Here is a 14,824-nt window from a genome sequence, read left to right on the forward strand (position 1 = left end):
CAAAAGTCTTTTGTTTTTTGACAGGGTGTGTTTTATTCTCACACCAAGTGCAGGATCACGGTCAACAAACACGAGCATTGCTACACAACCTGCTAAAAAACATTTGTACACGTAGAAAAGTGTGCTGTCTTCTTCAAGCTAATGATGATGATGATGATGATGATGAGGGCAGGGTGGGTTCAGTAGGAAGGCAATAATGCAGAGGGTCATCGTTTGATTGGGACCAGTAAACTGGACCTTTTCAGTCCAAGACCAAGCAGGGATTGTTATAGAACTGAATTGTCTCTCCGGTGTCAGTGTCTTCTTTTCATGCAAGAGTCGTCTGGCGCCCGCCGACCTGCATGGTCCTCAGGAACTTGGATGGATGGTGGGTGGTGTACAGATGAAGAGTTAGGTTTTTCTATGCTTTCATGGTTTAGGAACTCTGTGAAACAAAAGAAGCAGAACCCTGCAGAAGTTTCAGCCAAAGTCACAGCTGGACCTTTCTGGAGCCGGCATCCGTCCTCGTCTGACGTGAGGCAACCTTCTCTGGTCTAACATGGTTGCTGCTCTGCATCCATCTGTTTTGGTTCTCAAAGAGGCAGAGCAACCGTCTGCTTGGATTCCCGGAACAGTTTTTGGAGCAGCATCATTACCGGTTCTCCGTTTGTCGTGATGCTGCAGACGTTTACATCTGTGACGGAACCAGAGGACGGTTTTCCCAGCTGTGTTAGAATTTGGATCCTCCTGTTTTAGTTCAGCATTCTTCCTAAAATGGTAATAAAACTTGAGCTAAAAGCCTTTCTGCTCCGAGAAAACCTAAAGAAGTGACTTTTAGTCCAGACTATCAGACTGTTGTCGACCTTTAAACATCACACTGTGACAGACGGGGATCATAAAATGACAAACATGGTTCACATTGGTCAGTCAAGAATGTTCAAAGTGCTTGTTGGTCCCAATAAATAAAAGGGGGGTGGGCGGCCGTGGTGTCTTCAGTAGTGCTCCTCTGGGAGGGCGGGGTCACAGAAGAATCGAGAGCTTCGTTTGGCTGATCGAGCCGTGAAGGGGACGGTCTTCAGAGCTGCAGGGGAGAAAAGGCATCAGGGTGACCGGTGGGGCACCTGCTTTAATGTGGACCCGCTGTGACGGGGGGCCTTACCTGTGATGATGTCCTCAATGGCGCCGTCCTTCCCTTCGTAAACGTGGCGGCTGTCTTTTCCTTGCCGTCGTCGGAGCTCAGTGATCAGCTCTTGCTGCTGCCGCTTGCCTTTGTGGCTTGGAGACTGTGAAGGGAGGGGGGGGGTTAGTCTTTGCACGTTTGCCTCCATCATGTGGCTCATAGTTTGACAACCATAGAGAAAGGCAAGTCCCGCCCAGCGAAAAGACATGTGACACTGTTTAGAACTGGGTTAGGGCACCTGCTCATGTGCGTTATCTTGCTAGCACGCACCTTTTTGATCAAACTTCAGTGGTTAGCCTTCTAGCCTCCTAAAAAGACAATAAAAATCTTTTTTCTGAGTTTTAGATTCTCTGATCAGAAATGTTTCTATTTAGCCGTTCCTGTGACCTTTACAGAGGTCACAGCCGGGATGCAGGAGCAGCTTTACCGTACAGCTGGATGTGGATGGAAGTCAGAAGGTGAAGGTTCAGGTTCCAGATGGGAACAGTCTGACTCTGTTCTTAGGATCAACACTGACTGAGTGTGATGTCAGTGGTCTGAGGACCAATCAGAGGCCAGGCTGTTGATGTTTGTGGTCTCACCTTGCTGTCCTCCTCTTCTTGTTGCTCCTCCTGCTCCAGTTTCTCTAACAACATTTGCTCCTGGCGCCTCCTCTGCTCATTCTCCTCATCTGCCAACTGAAGACAAACTTTGAGGCTGAATTGCGACAGTCGGTCTTAGCCCCCCCCTCCTCCCCCTACACGTCCACATTCACATCAAGTAGAGACTTCTGTATTTGTCCGTGTTGTGTGGTGAGAGTCTGCAGTGACGAGTGGCTGACACCTTTATGTTTGTATTGCTCCATCTGACTCTTGGTTTTAAAAGATGCAGCATTTAAAACGGGATGATCACCATCGTCAAGTACACTGTGGGAGGGGGGGTTAGTCGTCACTTACCCTGTAAGCTTTGATGAAGCGGACGAAAACGGGAAAGAAGACGGAGGGGGGCATCGTCTTTGAGCTCTCTCCAAAAAACTTGACGGCGTCCTCAAAGGCATCCTGAGGTTCACAGACAGACAGCTGCTGTCATTGTTTCTGAGGGAGGGGGCTTTCACTGAAGAGGTCTATGAGACCCCCCCCTCTGAACGCTCTCATCTTTCACTAAAACTAGCTGGATCAACTTGGTGGCAAACCTCCAGCTGTTCTTTAGGGTCTAGCTACTGTTGCTGATAGTGGGAGTGGCTGCAGGTGTTCACCTCACCTGAGCAATGCGGGCATCTTCCTGCAGCTTTGTGAGGCGTGACTCATTCCTACTGATGAAGTCTTTGAGCGTGGCGTTGTGCGACACACTAAACTCTCTCCAGGTGAGCTCCATGCCTCGCTGCAGCTCCTTTACATCACACAGGACATTCTCCAGACTCACTGTCGTACAGGTAAGCGCAGGTGAGTGCCACAGGCCATTGTATTATAGCAGCACTATGATTGATTGATTAATTACCTGCAGCAGCCTTGTCCACATAATGGAGTTCATTGTAAAAGAGAGACACAGCCTGATATTTCTCTCTGACCACATTGGAAATATAATGAAGCAGCGTTTGCTTCCTGTCTGTTGACTTTGTATCCAGAAGCTGCAAAAACACAAAGATAGCTCTTTTGGTGTTTGGGTTGTGAAGATATCCTCCTCTAAAACCCGTCAGCTCCATCCTAATGTTTGGGGAGGAGCAGTAGATTCTGCTTTACCAAGTCTAAGCTCTGTAGTTTGAAGCCGTACACGGCTCCTCTCTTGCTGCTGTTCATGTAGTTTCCCAGAGCCAGGATAATCTGCAGAAAAGACACAACTGTCTCACAAATGATCACAGATCCACAATTGCTAGCACATTTTCATTCAAAGGCTTAAATGTGAGATTTGATAGGGTCATAGTTGCTAACCGAAACCAGGAAATGGTCGGTGAACTCAGATTGGATCCAGAACAGTAAATGTATGAAGTGGGCTGAATCGGATCTTCGGTCATGCATATACTGACCTCCAGGATCTTCTTTAGTTTTTGTGATGACTTTATGGACACTGAAGCGGCAATGATGGCATGAAGTTGCTGAGAAAAAGCAAAGGACAGTGAGCATTGTTCCACCCCCCCATCAGTCCAGTTAACACTAGAAAGGCGTCTGTCTTACTGGAGTCAACATCTGGACATTGTCAGCAAAGTTTCCCATGAAGGTCATGATCGTCATGCGCTGACTGAGTCTTTCGATTCGACTGAATTGCATCATGAATCGATCTTCGTCACTCAGAGCCTCCAGAGGTTTCCTGTCCCTCTCATATTGCCGTAGCAGCTTAACTTCCGCCTCCGTTGGCAGGAAACGCATCAGACACTCCACGAAATCCACTCGCACCGTCCGAAGATCAAACCTGTACCAAGGCAGCCTGAATTTAGTGAGCTGTACGCATGCAGGAACGATACACATTTCTGTTTGTCTTTGTTTCCAATGCTGCGGTCAGTTGCAGAATGCTGCAGCAGAGCTGTTGCTCACAGAGACAAATGTGTTTGCGGTAATGTCACAAGTTGAGATCCAGCACCAAGCAAAAACTCTGCTGCAACCTTTTGACCGGACCATTGTTCATTAAATACCTTTTAGCCAAAATGCTCCTGCTTTTGTTTTTTAAAGGGGTTATGGGGCTTCAGTCCAAGCCAACTTACATTTGGATTGCACGGCAAATGACCTCTGACCCCTGTCCAGCCTTCCTCAAGGTGATTGCTAGGTTTTTGGCTCTGTTGGCTTCCAACAGAGAGACTTTGGATGGGCCTTTCTGAGGAAGTTTCTGCCTGGACAGAGTAAGATCCACCGCTGGACCTTGAGCTTTGGTCTTAAACAGCTCCTCAAACTCCTCCATGTCCAAGTTCTAAGAGATGGTAGGAAAAAGGGGTCTCATAAGACCATCATTAAAATCAAACTGATGGTCTAAATGTGCCTTTGCAGGTTCATGCTTATTCAAGCAAACCTGTCTACCCTGACCCTACCTGCAGGATGGACTCATCGTCGATATCATTGAAGACGGTTCCGTTGATCTGACTCGGTTTCAGTGCAACCCAATTCAACACTGGCATTCTGAACTTGGTCTGAATTGGTTTCTTGATCTTCACCGCTGTTTGAACCAGGAGTACAGATGTGAGTCATCAACACACAGATGGTTAAACCCACCTGACATTCAGACAAACAGAATGACAGTCCTACTAAAGGATGCCGATCGCATTCCAGAGTTTTACTGCAATAATCAACGCAGCAACTCTCAGGACACAGACAGTTCTGAAGAGCGTTCGTTCACCAATGAAAACTGCTTCAGCTGTTGGCTGAATCAAGTCTTTCTGGTTTAATTAACCCTTGTGCTATCCTATGGGGTCCAGATAAACCCCCCTTCCATTGAGGTGTTCTCCCTACCATGACAAAGGTGGATAAAGGTGGAAAGATTTCATGTAATCCATGGACACCAGTGAAGATCACAAATCATTGAAGAAAAAAGGTTCAGAGCACTGTCTAGTGGGTCTAGATGACCCCACTCCCAATGTTAAAGTGCCTAGGATAGAACAAGGGTTACACATAGAAAGCCTGTAAGATGTGCAAAAGCTCATTGACAAGCATGAACAATTGGGTTTCATGCCCAGTGAAAACACTATGAACATTGTACTGTTGAGACGTTCAAATGATCTTCTTGAACTTTTATCTGTAAAAATGGGGCTGACTGATGGATGTGATCATGTGATGTCTAAGCTCTCAGAGCCCACATGTGCAAACAGGAAGTGAGCGCTGTGTTAGTGGTGAATGAATCGTTGTTTTTAACAGAACAGGTTTTTAGTATTTTTTCTAAGAACCTTTGGTAGCGTTCTCAGTCACAACACAGAAACATCACAGTGTCACAGACGGATGAGGAATGAGGGGTGGAGCTTAAGAATGCACAGATGTTTGAATGAAAAACGTACAAAATAACTTGAGGGGGCCCTCTGTCAGCCAATTGAAGAAGAGACAACATGTTAGTATTGCAGTGGGTCACAGTTCACTGAGATTACAGCTCAGTCAGAGCTAGAGCCACCTGCTAATCCAGAGTTAAAGATGACTGTAGGTGAACCCCCAGCGCCAGGAAGAGGAGGCGCCACGGGTGGAGGAGGAGGCGGCATGGGGACACAGCAGAGCTCATTGGTCCGAGAAGCCAGAGGTGGTGGAGGAGGGGGTGGTGGTGGAGCAGGGGGAGGTGGGGTGGGGTAGAGTCCATTAGACACTGAAACCAGGAAAAAGCAGGTGGGTTAGAGGTACCAGTACCCTGTAAAACTAGGGACTGGCAGACTGCTACAGAACTGCTTTGGTTGTTACTGAAAACAAGAAGAGAACCTGTGACTGGCATTGGAGGGGGAGGCGGAGGCGGAGGAGGCGGAGTCAGCATGCCTGGAACTCCACCCAGCCCTGGTCCCACGCTGTGATAAGATACAGTTTCTGGACTGTAGAGACAATGAAGAGGGCGTCTGTTTAGTGCTCCAAAGCTACTCTAGTATGCCACCTGCTTTGCTTTTATCTTACCTGGGGGAGAGGTTGGAACAGGGAGGAGGGGAGGGGGAAGCAGAATCAGACACTCCTCCATCTCCTTCTCCTCTTTGGGGTTGAGGAGCCCCTGGTCCTCCGGCCTGCTGGGCCTCCTGGGCCTGCCGTTCCAAGCGACTGTGCCGTCGGATTGTCTGGTCTTTCTCCCGTACTATTCGCCTCAGAGTATGCACCTGAGAGTTTGCATTTGCATACCCCTCCTGCACAGGTGATGCATAGACTTACGTAAGGAAGCGCAGACCAACAAACACTGGTACCTCCATCCAAATGCCTTTAGGAACTGTTTCCATGACGACAGCACTGACCCGGAGTTGGTCCAGCTCCTTGTTGGTCTGCATCAGTTGTTTTTCCAGTTCAACAATCTTCAGCATGGCTTCATTCTCCACATCCAGCAGGCGCTCCGACATCTGTGCGTGTGATCACAATGACAAGTGTTTCGTTAGAGCTGCTGCTCCTGTTTCTGTCATGCCTAGATGTTTCTAATGTCCATGACAGTTATGGGAAATGATGTCGGTCCTGTCTCACCCCAGCCAGGCTCTCTTCAAGCTCCTCAACTCTCTCCAGAGCAGCAGTTTTGGTTTCGGCATCCTCCAGCAGCGTCCCCACGTCAAACACGTTGTCCAGGTATGCCTGAATCTGAACCTTCAGCCTGTCACTCTCTGTGTGCTTTAGTCTCTGGGGGGGACAGGAGAGTGACCCTTTGTCACTATAATTCAAATTCTGCCCTCTTGTGATTGGCTCTTTTTGGCGGTGCTCAGATACCTCCAGATGTTCATCCAGGTTGAGTTTGGTGAAGTCATACTGTAGATGGACTCTGAAGTTCATGTCTTCCACTGAGTGAACCACAATGTTGATAAACTGCATGCAGGCAACCTGGAAACACGTTTTTGGATCCAATTAGCTAAAGCATGGCATGTAAAAAGTGGCACTTCCTTTCACCAGACAATACCAAGAAGTCAATGTTGTCATCTTCATTCTTGAAATCTTCCATCAGCTTCTCAAACCGCATTGACTCCGAACAAACCTGTAGAAAATCATGGGACTCACTGTTAAAGTTGCTCTTAATCGTGTTGTTGTTACGTTTGTGTTTTGAGTGCTTACTGTTTTAAAGTTGTCAAAGGCCGACAGGATGATCTCATGTCCTCCCCTGACCAAACACACTGCTGCCAGCAGCTCCAGAACCAAAGCTTTGGTTCTGCAGAACAGGAGACAGAGACGGACATGGCTGGCATGGACTCTGCAGCGTTCTTTGCATCTGTGCTTTATAGTAGTCATACCTGGGGTTCCTGTTGTTGAGGCTGAGAGCAATTTCGTTGACGGCATGGGGATGAGCCATCACCATGTTGAAACCATACTGAGGAAGAGGAGCACTGTGTGTCAGAGTGAGTAATAAAAGCAGCAGAACAGATCTGCTACGTTAGATACCTGGTAGTTCATGATGGCTCTCAGGCACATGATGCAAACATGGACGTCATCCTTTTTGCAGACAAGTCGAGAGTTCTTCAGAGTCCGACGGCTTGGCAGGGTGTTGGAGCGTGTCACCAAAGTAGAGCTGCAAGCACAAACTCTGGTTTTAAAACAAAGACGTTTATGCTCAATCTGCTTTAAAGCTTTACCACACCCTACCTGATAGAATGTCGGGCAGCACGAGATATGGACGAGGACGGCGAGGGAAGGCTGCACTCGCCATGAAGATCCTCAATAGAACGACTCCAAGGAGAATCGATGGAAGCCACTTCACTGCCACCTTCTAACTGTTCCCCGTCAAACCTACGCATGACATCCTGCTTAAGACTTTGTATCTGACTCCACCTGAAAACCTTCGAGTTGACTCACGTGACAGCGTATTGAGCAAATGACAAATACTCCACAAGAACATCAAGGCCTCGATTCTCCTCGTTGAGAAACTCTCTAACCCATCTAGATCAGAGTAGAAGGGGACCACACAGGTTAGAGGTTCAGACAGATGGACCACACAGATGCTGGCAAAAACAGCTACCCAATGTGATTGGTGCGGAGAGAAATCTCAAGCTCCCTAAGCATCTGGGTGGACTCTTGCACTCGCCGTCTGAACTTCTGTTGAAACACAAACGGATCATCAACAAAAAGATGAGTTTTAAAAATGGACTAAATCCACTTGGAAGGTTCTGCAGTCCCATGGTGCAATGGTGCACATCATGCACTTCTCTCCACAGATCAGATCGGCAAACTCGGTTTGTAATTGTACCTTACGTGTGACAGCCGGGTCAAGGAAGCCTCTTAGCTTCTGGATGTAGGTGTGTGGAGGGTTCTTCACTTGAAACCTCTCCTACAAAAACACGCAGGTGATTATAGGATGGATAAGGATGACTACTCACAGCTGATATATAACTAAGAAGGAGCACTTGTCTGTGACCAACCCAAACCAATCTTCTAATGTATCACATAGCATTTTCTTTTTGTGTTGACCATTGAGGTTAGTACACAAACTATCGGTCTTTTTAGTGTTACACTAATGTTGACATGCATCTCTTCTGAAGTGCTCTAAATCATGGTGGAAATGAATATCCTCGTAAATAGAGGAGGTCTGGCTGAACTGAACACTTTTCACAACCTGGAGGACGTCACTGTTCACTAGACCACCCAAAGAGGAAGCAAAGAAGACCCTAACCCTAATCCGTGCCTACAGCTCTGCCTTCAAATATGCAATCCATCAGGCACAAGGTGGATGAGCTAGAAGCTTGGCCTAAATAGAAAATTCCTATCATCTGATGAAACATGGCTCAGTGAAGAACCTCCCCCTTTAGGACCTCCACATTGTGGAAGTTTAGAGATCATTCATGGAAGTGCGTAGAGCTATGAACTGTAGTTCCTTCATCATTTCAGAATTATTTCAGAAATCTGTCTCTAATCCAGCCCAGAAAAGGCCTCTGCCTCATTTCATACCCTAACTAACCCATCTAACCAACTTAACTCTCATACCCTCCCCCCTCCCCCAGAGAACTAACATTCATGTTTAGAGTTCAGATTTTCTGGACATGGTTTAGGGGTTCTTCTGTCTGAAGCAATGCACCTCAGTAGGACAGAGGTGCATTGCTTTTCTCAGGTGGAAAATAAGTTACTTCCTGAAGCAGAGGTGTCCTCTTTCCATTTGGGAGTAAATGCAGCTTTGCTCTGTGATCTAAACTTTTTAGCAACCTGCTGACGTTCAGGCTGTCACCATCACAAGATGCTAACTTTTCCCTCCTATTCGGATGTCAGGGCAGAAACCTCACTGAGCTTTTAATTGTTCTGCTAATGGTTTAAGGACACTGAGGAGAACCGTCAGCACCTGCCGTCTCTATGTTCCCATCTAATGTCAAAGAAACTGATGGTTCTGTCAACAGTGACTTTTCAAATGTGTGTCTGTGAACGTATCATCAGTTTATTCCAGGTAAAAGGAGTTGACTTTGCCAACACTTACCTGGTCACAAATCAGCTCCCACTTCTTCTCATTATCATAAGAGCGCAGCAGACGCACCTTATCAGGCGGCAGGTTCATTGAGTTCTGCAACACAAGATTAACAACTTCATTCTGGTTCTGGATGACCCAACAGAAGTCCAAACAGGCTAGATTCTGTCCGTCTGGCAGCTTTGTTTTCTCTGGAGGGAACCACAGTCCAGGTCCTGCCTGGAGATGCAGGCGAATTTTCCTGAACCCAGTTATTGTTGGCAAAAGTCGTGGACAGGACCGCATCGGATCGTGTCCGTTTTTGCAGAATGACTCAATTCAGGTGTCACCTGACAACAGCAATTCAGTCCAGACAACCAATCAGAAGATGGTTGACTTCCCGGTCCAATGTGTCATGTTTAGAACCCGCCTCCAACATCAGGAAACAAGCAAAAACAATTAAGTGAAGAGAACACCTAGAGCCAGATGATCCAGATTCATCTCAGAACCAAATGATCCAGATTCATCCCAGAACCAAATGATCCAGACCCATCCCAGAACCAAATGATCCAGATTCATCTCAGAACCAAATGATCCAGATTCATCTCAGAACCAGATGATCCAGATTCATCTCAGAACCAAATGATCCAGATTCATCTCAGAACCAAATGATCCAGATTCATCTCAGAACCAGATGATCCAGATTCATCTCAGAACCAAATGATCCAGACTATTCCCCGAACCAAATGATCCAGATTCATCTCAGAACCAGATGATCCAGACCCAGCCCCGAACCTTCTTTTGCTCTACCCTGAAGCTACAGCAGTTTAGACCCCTGATTCATCCCCTTTGAGACCCTGAAAACCCAAAGTGTCTGCATCCTCGGTCTGTCTCTGCTCCTGTGATGTGTACTCACCAGGGCGATGGAGAATCTCTCTTCCAGCTCTGCTGGGTCCGGCATCGGGAGCCGAACCGGTGCCGCTCTGGACCTGATGACCGCCAGCTGGCTCTCCATGCTCTCTGCGTTCCCCATAACCCAAAAGCAGAGCGAACACACCCACCGCAGCCTCACGCTCACAGCAGCACGAACATGTGGTCAGCCATCAGCGGGACGCCGGGATGGGCTCTGCAGGCCGGTGGATGTGCGCCGTGAGCCTCCGGTGTCCCTCAGACGATGAAGGCCCCCGTCTCCCTCAGTCTTCTTCACCGTCTGTCTTTGTGTCTCCCCCCGCCGCTGCGTCTGATCTGGTTGAATTCGTGTTTTTGTCCGTGCGTGTGTGTGTGAGCGCGTGTCTCACATCAGCCGGTTAATCCTCCCCCTGTCCTCCCCCTCTCCACCAGAGCCTCCCTCTCTTTGTCTCCCACAGCTGCAGTCTTTATGTAGCTCGCTCGATCCTCCCTGTTTAGACAATAAACCTTCTGCTGCCACAGGCTCCGCCCCCTCCACACACACACACACACACACACACACACACACACAGTGCAATGGGGGGGTGCATGACTGACAGCGAGAGGGCAGGGATTAATGTCTGACAGGATCTGATCATTAATGATTGGTCTAAAGTCGATGAAACTGATCACCCCCCCCCCCTAGCCTCCAATACTTGAGCGCGTGGTGATGACAAAAACAAAGCAGAAACCAGGTTCTTTGAGACGTGTGCAGCAGCCCCCCCTGCTGGAAGAAAATGCTGGGGGGGGGGGGCGGAAATGGAAATGGTAAAAGTGACCAATAACCTAAAGAAGCGGGACAGGTGAGAGGATCTGATGACCCAACGCCAAACTTCAGAAAAGAAAACCGAAGAATGCCTAGTTCTTCGTGGCAGGAATGTTCCCCCTTCTCTTCTGCCCCATCTGAGCTGATGTGCTGGACGGGGCAGATCAGGGAGCTTGTGCTTGTGGACAGTTGTGACGTCACAGCAACGCATTCATTCAAACCGAGCGACATTATGACATTGACATTTCTTCTCTTTCATAAATAAAATGCCTGTAGAACATGTCAGAAACTAAAAAAAATCATGATTTTCATCAGGGGAGGACTTCGAAGTGACACGCACGCGCTCTCACAGCAACGATGCAGGTGTACAGACACGCGCCCTGGAAGACTGGAGGTGAAGGGTCTCTCTGCCGGGATGCATTGTGGGTAATATTTATTTTATCCCTGCAGCTTCAGCACCAAGGACAGCGGCCCCGCCCCTCAGTGCATGATGCAGCTGTGTCCTCGCGCTCTCTGGCCGCTGGTTTCTGTTTCACGTGTTCAAGAGTGGGTGAGTAAAGCGCGCGCGCTTGACTAGGGATTCTACTAAATAGAAAACCAGTAACGCGCGCGCACAGGCCATCATCTGGGACACATTTCCATCTCTTTGCGTTGTGACTCGCGCGCGTGTGTTGTATGTGAACAAACTCTTTGCTTCACCCCCTCCACGCCATGGGAGCCGCGTTATCTCCGAGTTCGCAGAAACCCACCCGTGGACCCGAGAGGCAAAACTTATCAAATAAGCAGGACGGGCACGAGGACGCGGACAAAGGGGGAAAAAGGAAGACTCATCCTCTGCTGCTGCACGCGCTCAGCTGGAAGAAACGGCTGATGGTAGCGAAGACCAGGAGGAGGGGGGCAAAGAAAGTGAATCCTGTGCACGCGCATGGCGAGCTACGAGGGCACGCAACAGATGACGACCCCCTTGGAGCAAAGAAAACGGGACAGAAAAACGGAGACGTTCCGCTTCCTGTCCCCAAGCGCGTGGTAATGCAGGTGAGTGGTACCTGGGTGGGCTGGTGGGGGAGGGGGTGTCAGCTGGTAACTTATAAGAAACTTATTTTTGGTAATTTAACCAAAATGTTTCAAGACATGTTAACCTTTGGATTCACGTGTTTGTATTTCACACTAAAAGACCGAAAATGCTCTGGTTCCTAAATGTTCTCCAGAAGACCCAGAAGGAGAAACTGCTGAAACTGGATCACATATCTCCTCTAAAACTGGATCAGTTTGATCCACTTTCAGGTCCTTACCTCTGCTCTCCTCTGCAGGCATCCACAGGTGAGCTTCTTACCTGTCTGTCAAATTTTCTGCGTCATCGCTGTGTCAAGCTGAAAGAGCTGTCGTCCAATCAGGTCATCTTGTGGTTTAGAAAGGTGGATCGTGCGCTGCTGCTTCAGGGCTGGCAGGTAGGTACTCCTCCTGCTCTGTTTGGTGTTCTGTACCAGAATCGTTGTTCAAAGAAAGTCCGGTTTCACCTTTAGAACCTCCTGGAACTAGATTTCTGTTCAGGCGGGGGCTGGACAGAGATGGAGGGTCTCTGCGGACTCTCCTTCCTCATTTTTCTGTTCTTTTTTCAGAGCGAACTGATGCTTTTAAAGTTTGTTCCCCACAACAACCGCTGGTGTAAAACCAGCAGAGGGCTCATGCTGATCTGGACCCAGTTCCAGAACCGAGACATCTAAGCTCTGACACGGAAGTCTAGTTATTCTGCAGAACAAAGAACAGTTTTTGAATGAAACTTTATTTGTCCTAACAACACAGGTCAACAATGAAATGAACTGCTTGTGATGGGAAGAGCTGATTTACTCGCCAGAAAGATCTGGAGGTACCCGACTTGGAAAGAAAAGAACCAAGAAAGGAAAAAGAAATTATGCTAAAATAAAAAATATAATGTTTTGGTGCAATGCAAGCAGAAAAAAGTGATGAAAAAGATAAAAAATACAATAAAAGAAAGATTAAAAGGGCGAGTCAAAGCTTCTCATCAGTGCAGCCACAGCGCGGCACTCCTCTGATCTCAAATCATGGTTTAGTGATGTGTGTCTTGTTCTTCCACTGACTTGAGTTCTCATCCGACCCCCTCCAGAACCAGTGCTTCATCAGCCCCACCAGCCTGGTCTTCGTCTACCTGCTCTGCAGGGACGAGGTGGATGAGGACACTTCATCAGAGCAGGAGCTCCACGCCACCTTCCTAACCTGTCTGTACCTGGCCTACTCCTACCTGGGCAACGAGATCTCGTACCCGCTCAAGCCGTTTCTGGTGGAGTCCAGTCGGGACGTCTTCTGGGAGAGAGTCCTGGAGCTCATCAGGCGTCTGAGCGCAGATATGCTGCGCATCAACGCAGAGCCGCACTTCTTCGCCGAGGTGTTCCAGGACTTGAAGAGGCAGGGGGGAGACTCGAAGACAGTGGGGGGGAGGCTGGAGGGAAAGACGAATGAAGAAAAAGATAAAAAGACGACGGAGGAGCAGAATGAACAGATTGCAGAAGATCTGGACCGTTAAAATAAGAAATCAATGAGACTTGAGGTTTGGATGTGCACATGCAGCTTCCTGTCACTGTTACCATAGCAACCACATGCTCAGCCCTGCATGCTGAAAATGGGTCTTCACATTGTACGATAGTGTATGCTGGCAGGTTACTGTGGAAACCAGAAAGGCCGCTTAAAGCACCGCAAGGTCTGCTGTAAAAATCTCACAAGTGAAATTCAATATGATTTCTAAAAGTTTCATTCATGTCTGGAACAAATGAGGAATGATCCATCGGATCAGTAGCCACAGCTCTGCACACGCATGTACCGCGGATTACCCCCCCCCTCCCCGCTCCTCCCGCGTGCATCATTTAAATGAACTGTCCATTCACGGCAAACGCGCTTCGAGCCTCACATTCACGTCCAGCGTCTTTGTTTTGATGCTGCTGCTTGACGTTTGTCCAAAGGTGAGTTAACCTGCAGCTAGGCCGCATGTGGGAGGAGCTTCTGTGAAAAGCTTTTCTCGACCTCATCATGGAGAACGTGGATGATGAGAGATCAGGTTTATTTAGCCGCTGCTCCTCTGTAACCAGTGGGAGGGGCTTATAGCTGCAGGGGACACTGATAGAAAGTATAAATTCTGATGTCCCCTCATTCTCTGACTTCTTAGAATATTATTTTGTTATTGTTTCTGTTTTCATGGGGCCTGTGAAAAGAATCCAGAAAGTAACCAAAGCTGCACATTTGTGGATAAAGAAGAAGAAAGCCAGTTGGCCTCTATGTGGGCCTTCCACTGACATAGTAAATGATCCGACGAATCACAGACTGTTGATTAGACAAGCAGCATTAAGCTGACAATGTTGCACAAAATGTTACATTTTCATGCATTCAGTGTTCAAAAAACTCAACTTGTTGTGACAAGAAGAGTTATGATTTCTTTGACTAAAAAATGTTAGAAGTGATCTTTTGTAGCACCAACCGTGTCCTCCTGACTTTAATGTTTGAGCAGAAATAAATCCATGTTTCATGATTAGACGTGTTTCTCTAGTTATTGTCAAAATAATTACTATTGATATGTGAGCAGTCAGTTGTTGAAATCATTAGTTTATTCTTATCATTACTGCTGCTATTATCAGCAGTCTGTGGTTTTGGTCTTTGGGGAAATGTGCAGTAAACAGGTCCGGTGGAGCCCCTCCTACGACTCAGACCCCATAATAGCCCTCATGCTCACAAAGGCTGGTGGTCCCTGGACTAGACTCACAGATATATTTTTCATTTTAAGCAAATTGTAAATAACTTGTTCTGAAAGGAAGATTAATGTCAGCAGAATAAAACCTGTGTTGAGTTGCAGGGCGAGGATCAATGTGGCAGACAGGAACAAGGAAAATGAAGTTTGTATTCATTATTGCATAGTGTGTGTGTCCAGGGGGGTAGATGGAGTTCAGGAACAGGACTGGACTGGCCTGGGA

The 14,824-nt window shown here is 47.7% G+C and overlaps 2 protein-coding genes across 6 annotated transcripts; one reads left to right on the forward strand and one right to left on the reverse strand.

The window, feature by feature from the left end:
• Nucleotides 1-13: 13 nt before the first annotated feature.
• On the reverse strand, nucleotides 14-10,570 carry LOC101160379 (formin-like protein 2). 2 transcript variants are annotated; one of them, XM_023949565.1, is made up of 28 exons: nucleotides 10,050-10,568; nucleotides 9,167-9,250; nucleotides 7,952-8,032; nucleotides 7,724-7,800; nucleotides 7,561-7,644; nucleotides 7,351-7,494; nucleotides 7,150-7,276; nucleotides 7,002-7,078; nucleotides 6,826-6,919; nucleotides 6,674-6,748; nucleotides 6,487-6,597; nucleotides 6,250-6,399; nucleotides 6,030-6,131; nucleotides 5,704-5,924; nucleotides 5,518-5,624; nucleotides 5,222-5,407; nucleotides 5,112-5,132; nucleotides 4,155-4,279; nucleotides 3,834-4,036; nucleotides 3,310-3,544; nucleotides 3,162-3,230; nucleotides 2,878-2,958; nucleotides 2,636-2,765; nucleotides 2,399-2,559; nucleotides 2,095-2,196; nucleotides 1,741-1,836; nucleotides 1,139-1,262; nucleotides 14-1,060 (listed from the first exon to the last, which is right to left on the reverse strand). In XM_023949565.1, exons 1-28 carry the CDS (start codon nucleotides 10,164-10,166, stop codon nucleotides 972-974), a joined length of 3,273 nt encoding a protein of 1,090 aa, XP_023805333.1. In that variant the 5' UTR covers nucleotides 10,167-10,568; the 3' UTR covers nucleotides 14-971. The 2 variants fall into 2 exon arrangements, with proteins under 2 accessions (XP_023805333.1, XP_023805336.1); XM_023949568.1 differs by lacking the exon at nucleotides 5,112-5,132 and having other exon boundaries at nucleotides 10,050-10,570.
• A 241-nt stretch (nucleotides 10,571-10,811) lies between these two features.
• Nucleotides 10,812-14,388, forward strand: LOC101160131 (cyclin-dependent kinase 5 activator 2). 4 transcript variants are annotated; one of them, XM_020700007.2, is made up of 4 exons: nucleotides 10,812-11,210; nucleotides 11,298-11,882; nucleotides 12,056-12,295; nucleotides 12,973-14,388. In XM_020700007.2, the coding sequence occupies exons 2-4, from the start codon at nucleotides 11,559-11,561 to the stop codon at nucleotides 13,387-13,389; spliced, it is 981 nt and encodes a 326-aa protein (XP_020555666.1). In that variant the 5' UTR covers nucleotides 10,812-11,210; nucleotides 11,298-11,558; the 3' UTR covers nucleotides 13,390-14,388. The 4 variants fall into 4 exon arrangements, with proteins under 4 accessions (XP_020555666.1, XP_020555665.1, XP_020555667.1 ...); XM_020700006.1 differs by lacking the exon at nucleotides 10,812-11,210 and having other exon boundaries at nucleotides 11,225-11,882; XM_020700008.1 differs by lacking the exon at nucleotides 10,812-11,210 and having other exon boundaries at nucleotides 11,225-11,882; nucleotides 12,059-12,295.
• Nucleotides 14,389-14,824: the final 436 nt, after the last annotated feature.

The sequence above is a fragment of the Oryzias latipes genome, chromosome 2, assembly GCF_002234675.1.
Source record: "Oryzias latipes chromosome 2, ASM223467v1".
Classification (NCBI taxonomy): Eukaryota; Metazoa; Chordata; class Actinopteri; order Beloniformes; family Adrianichthyidae; genus Oryzias; species Oryzias latipes.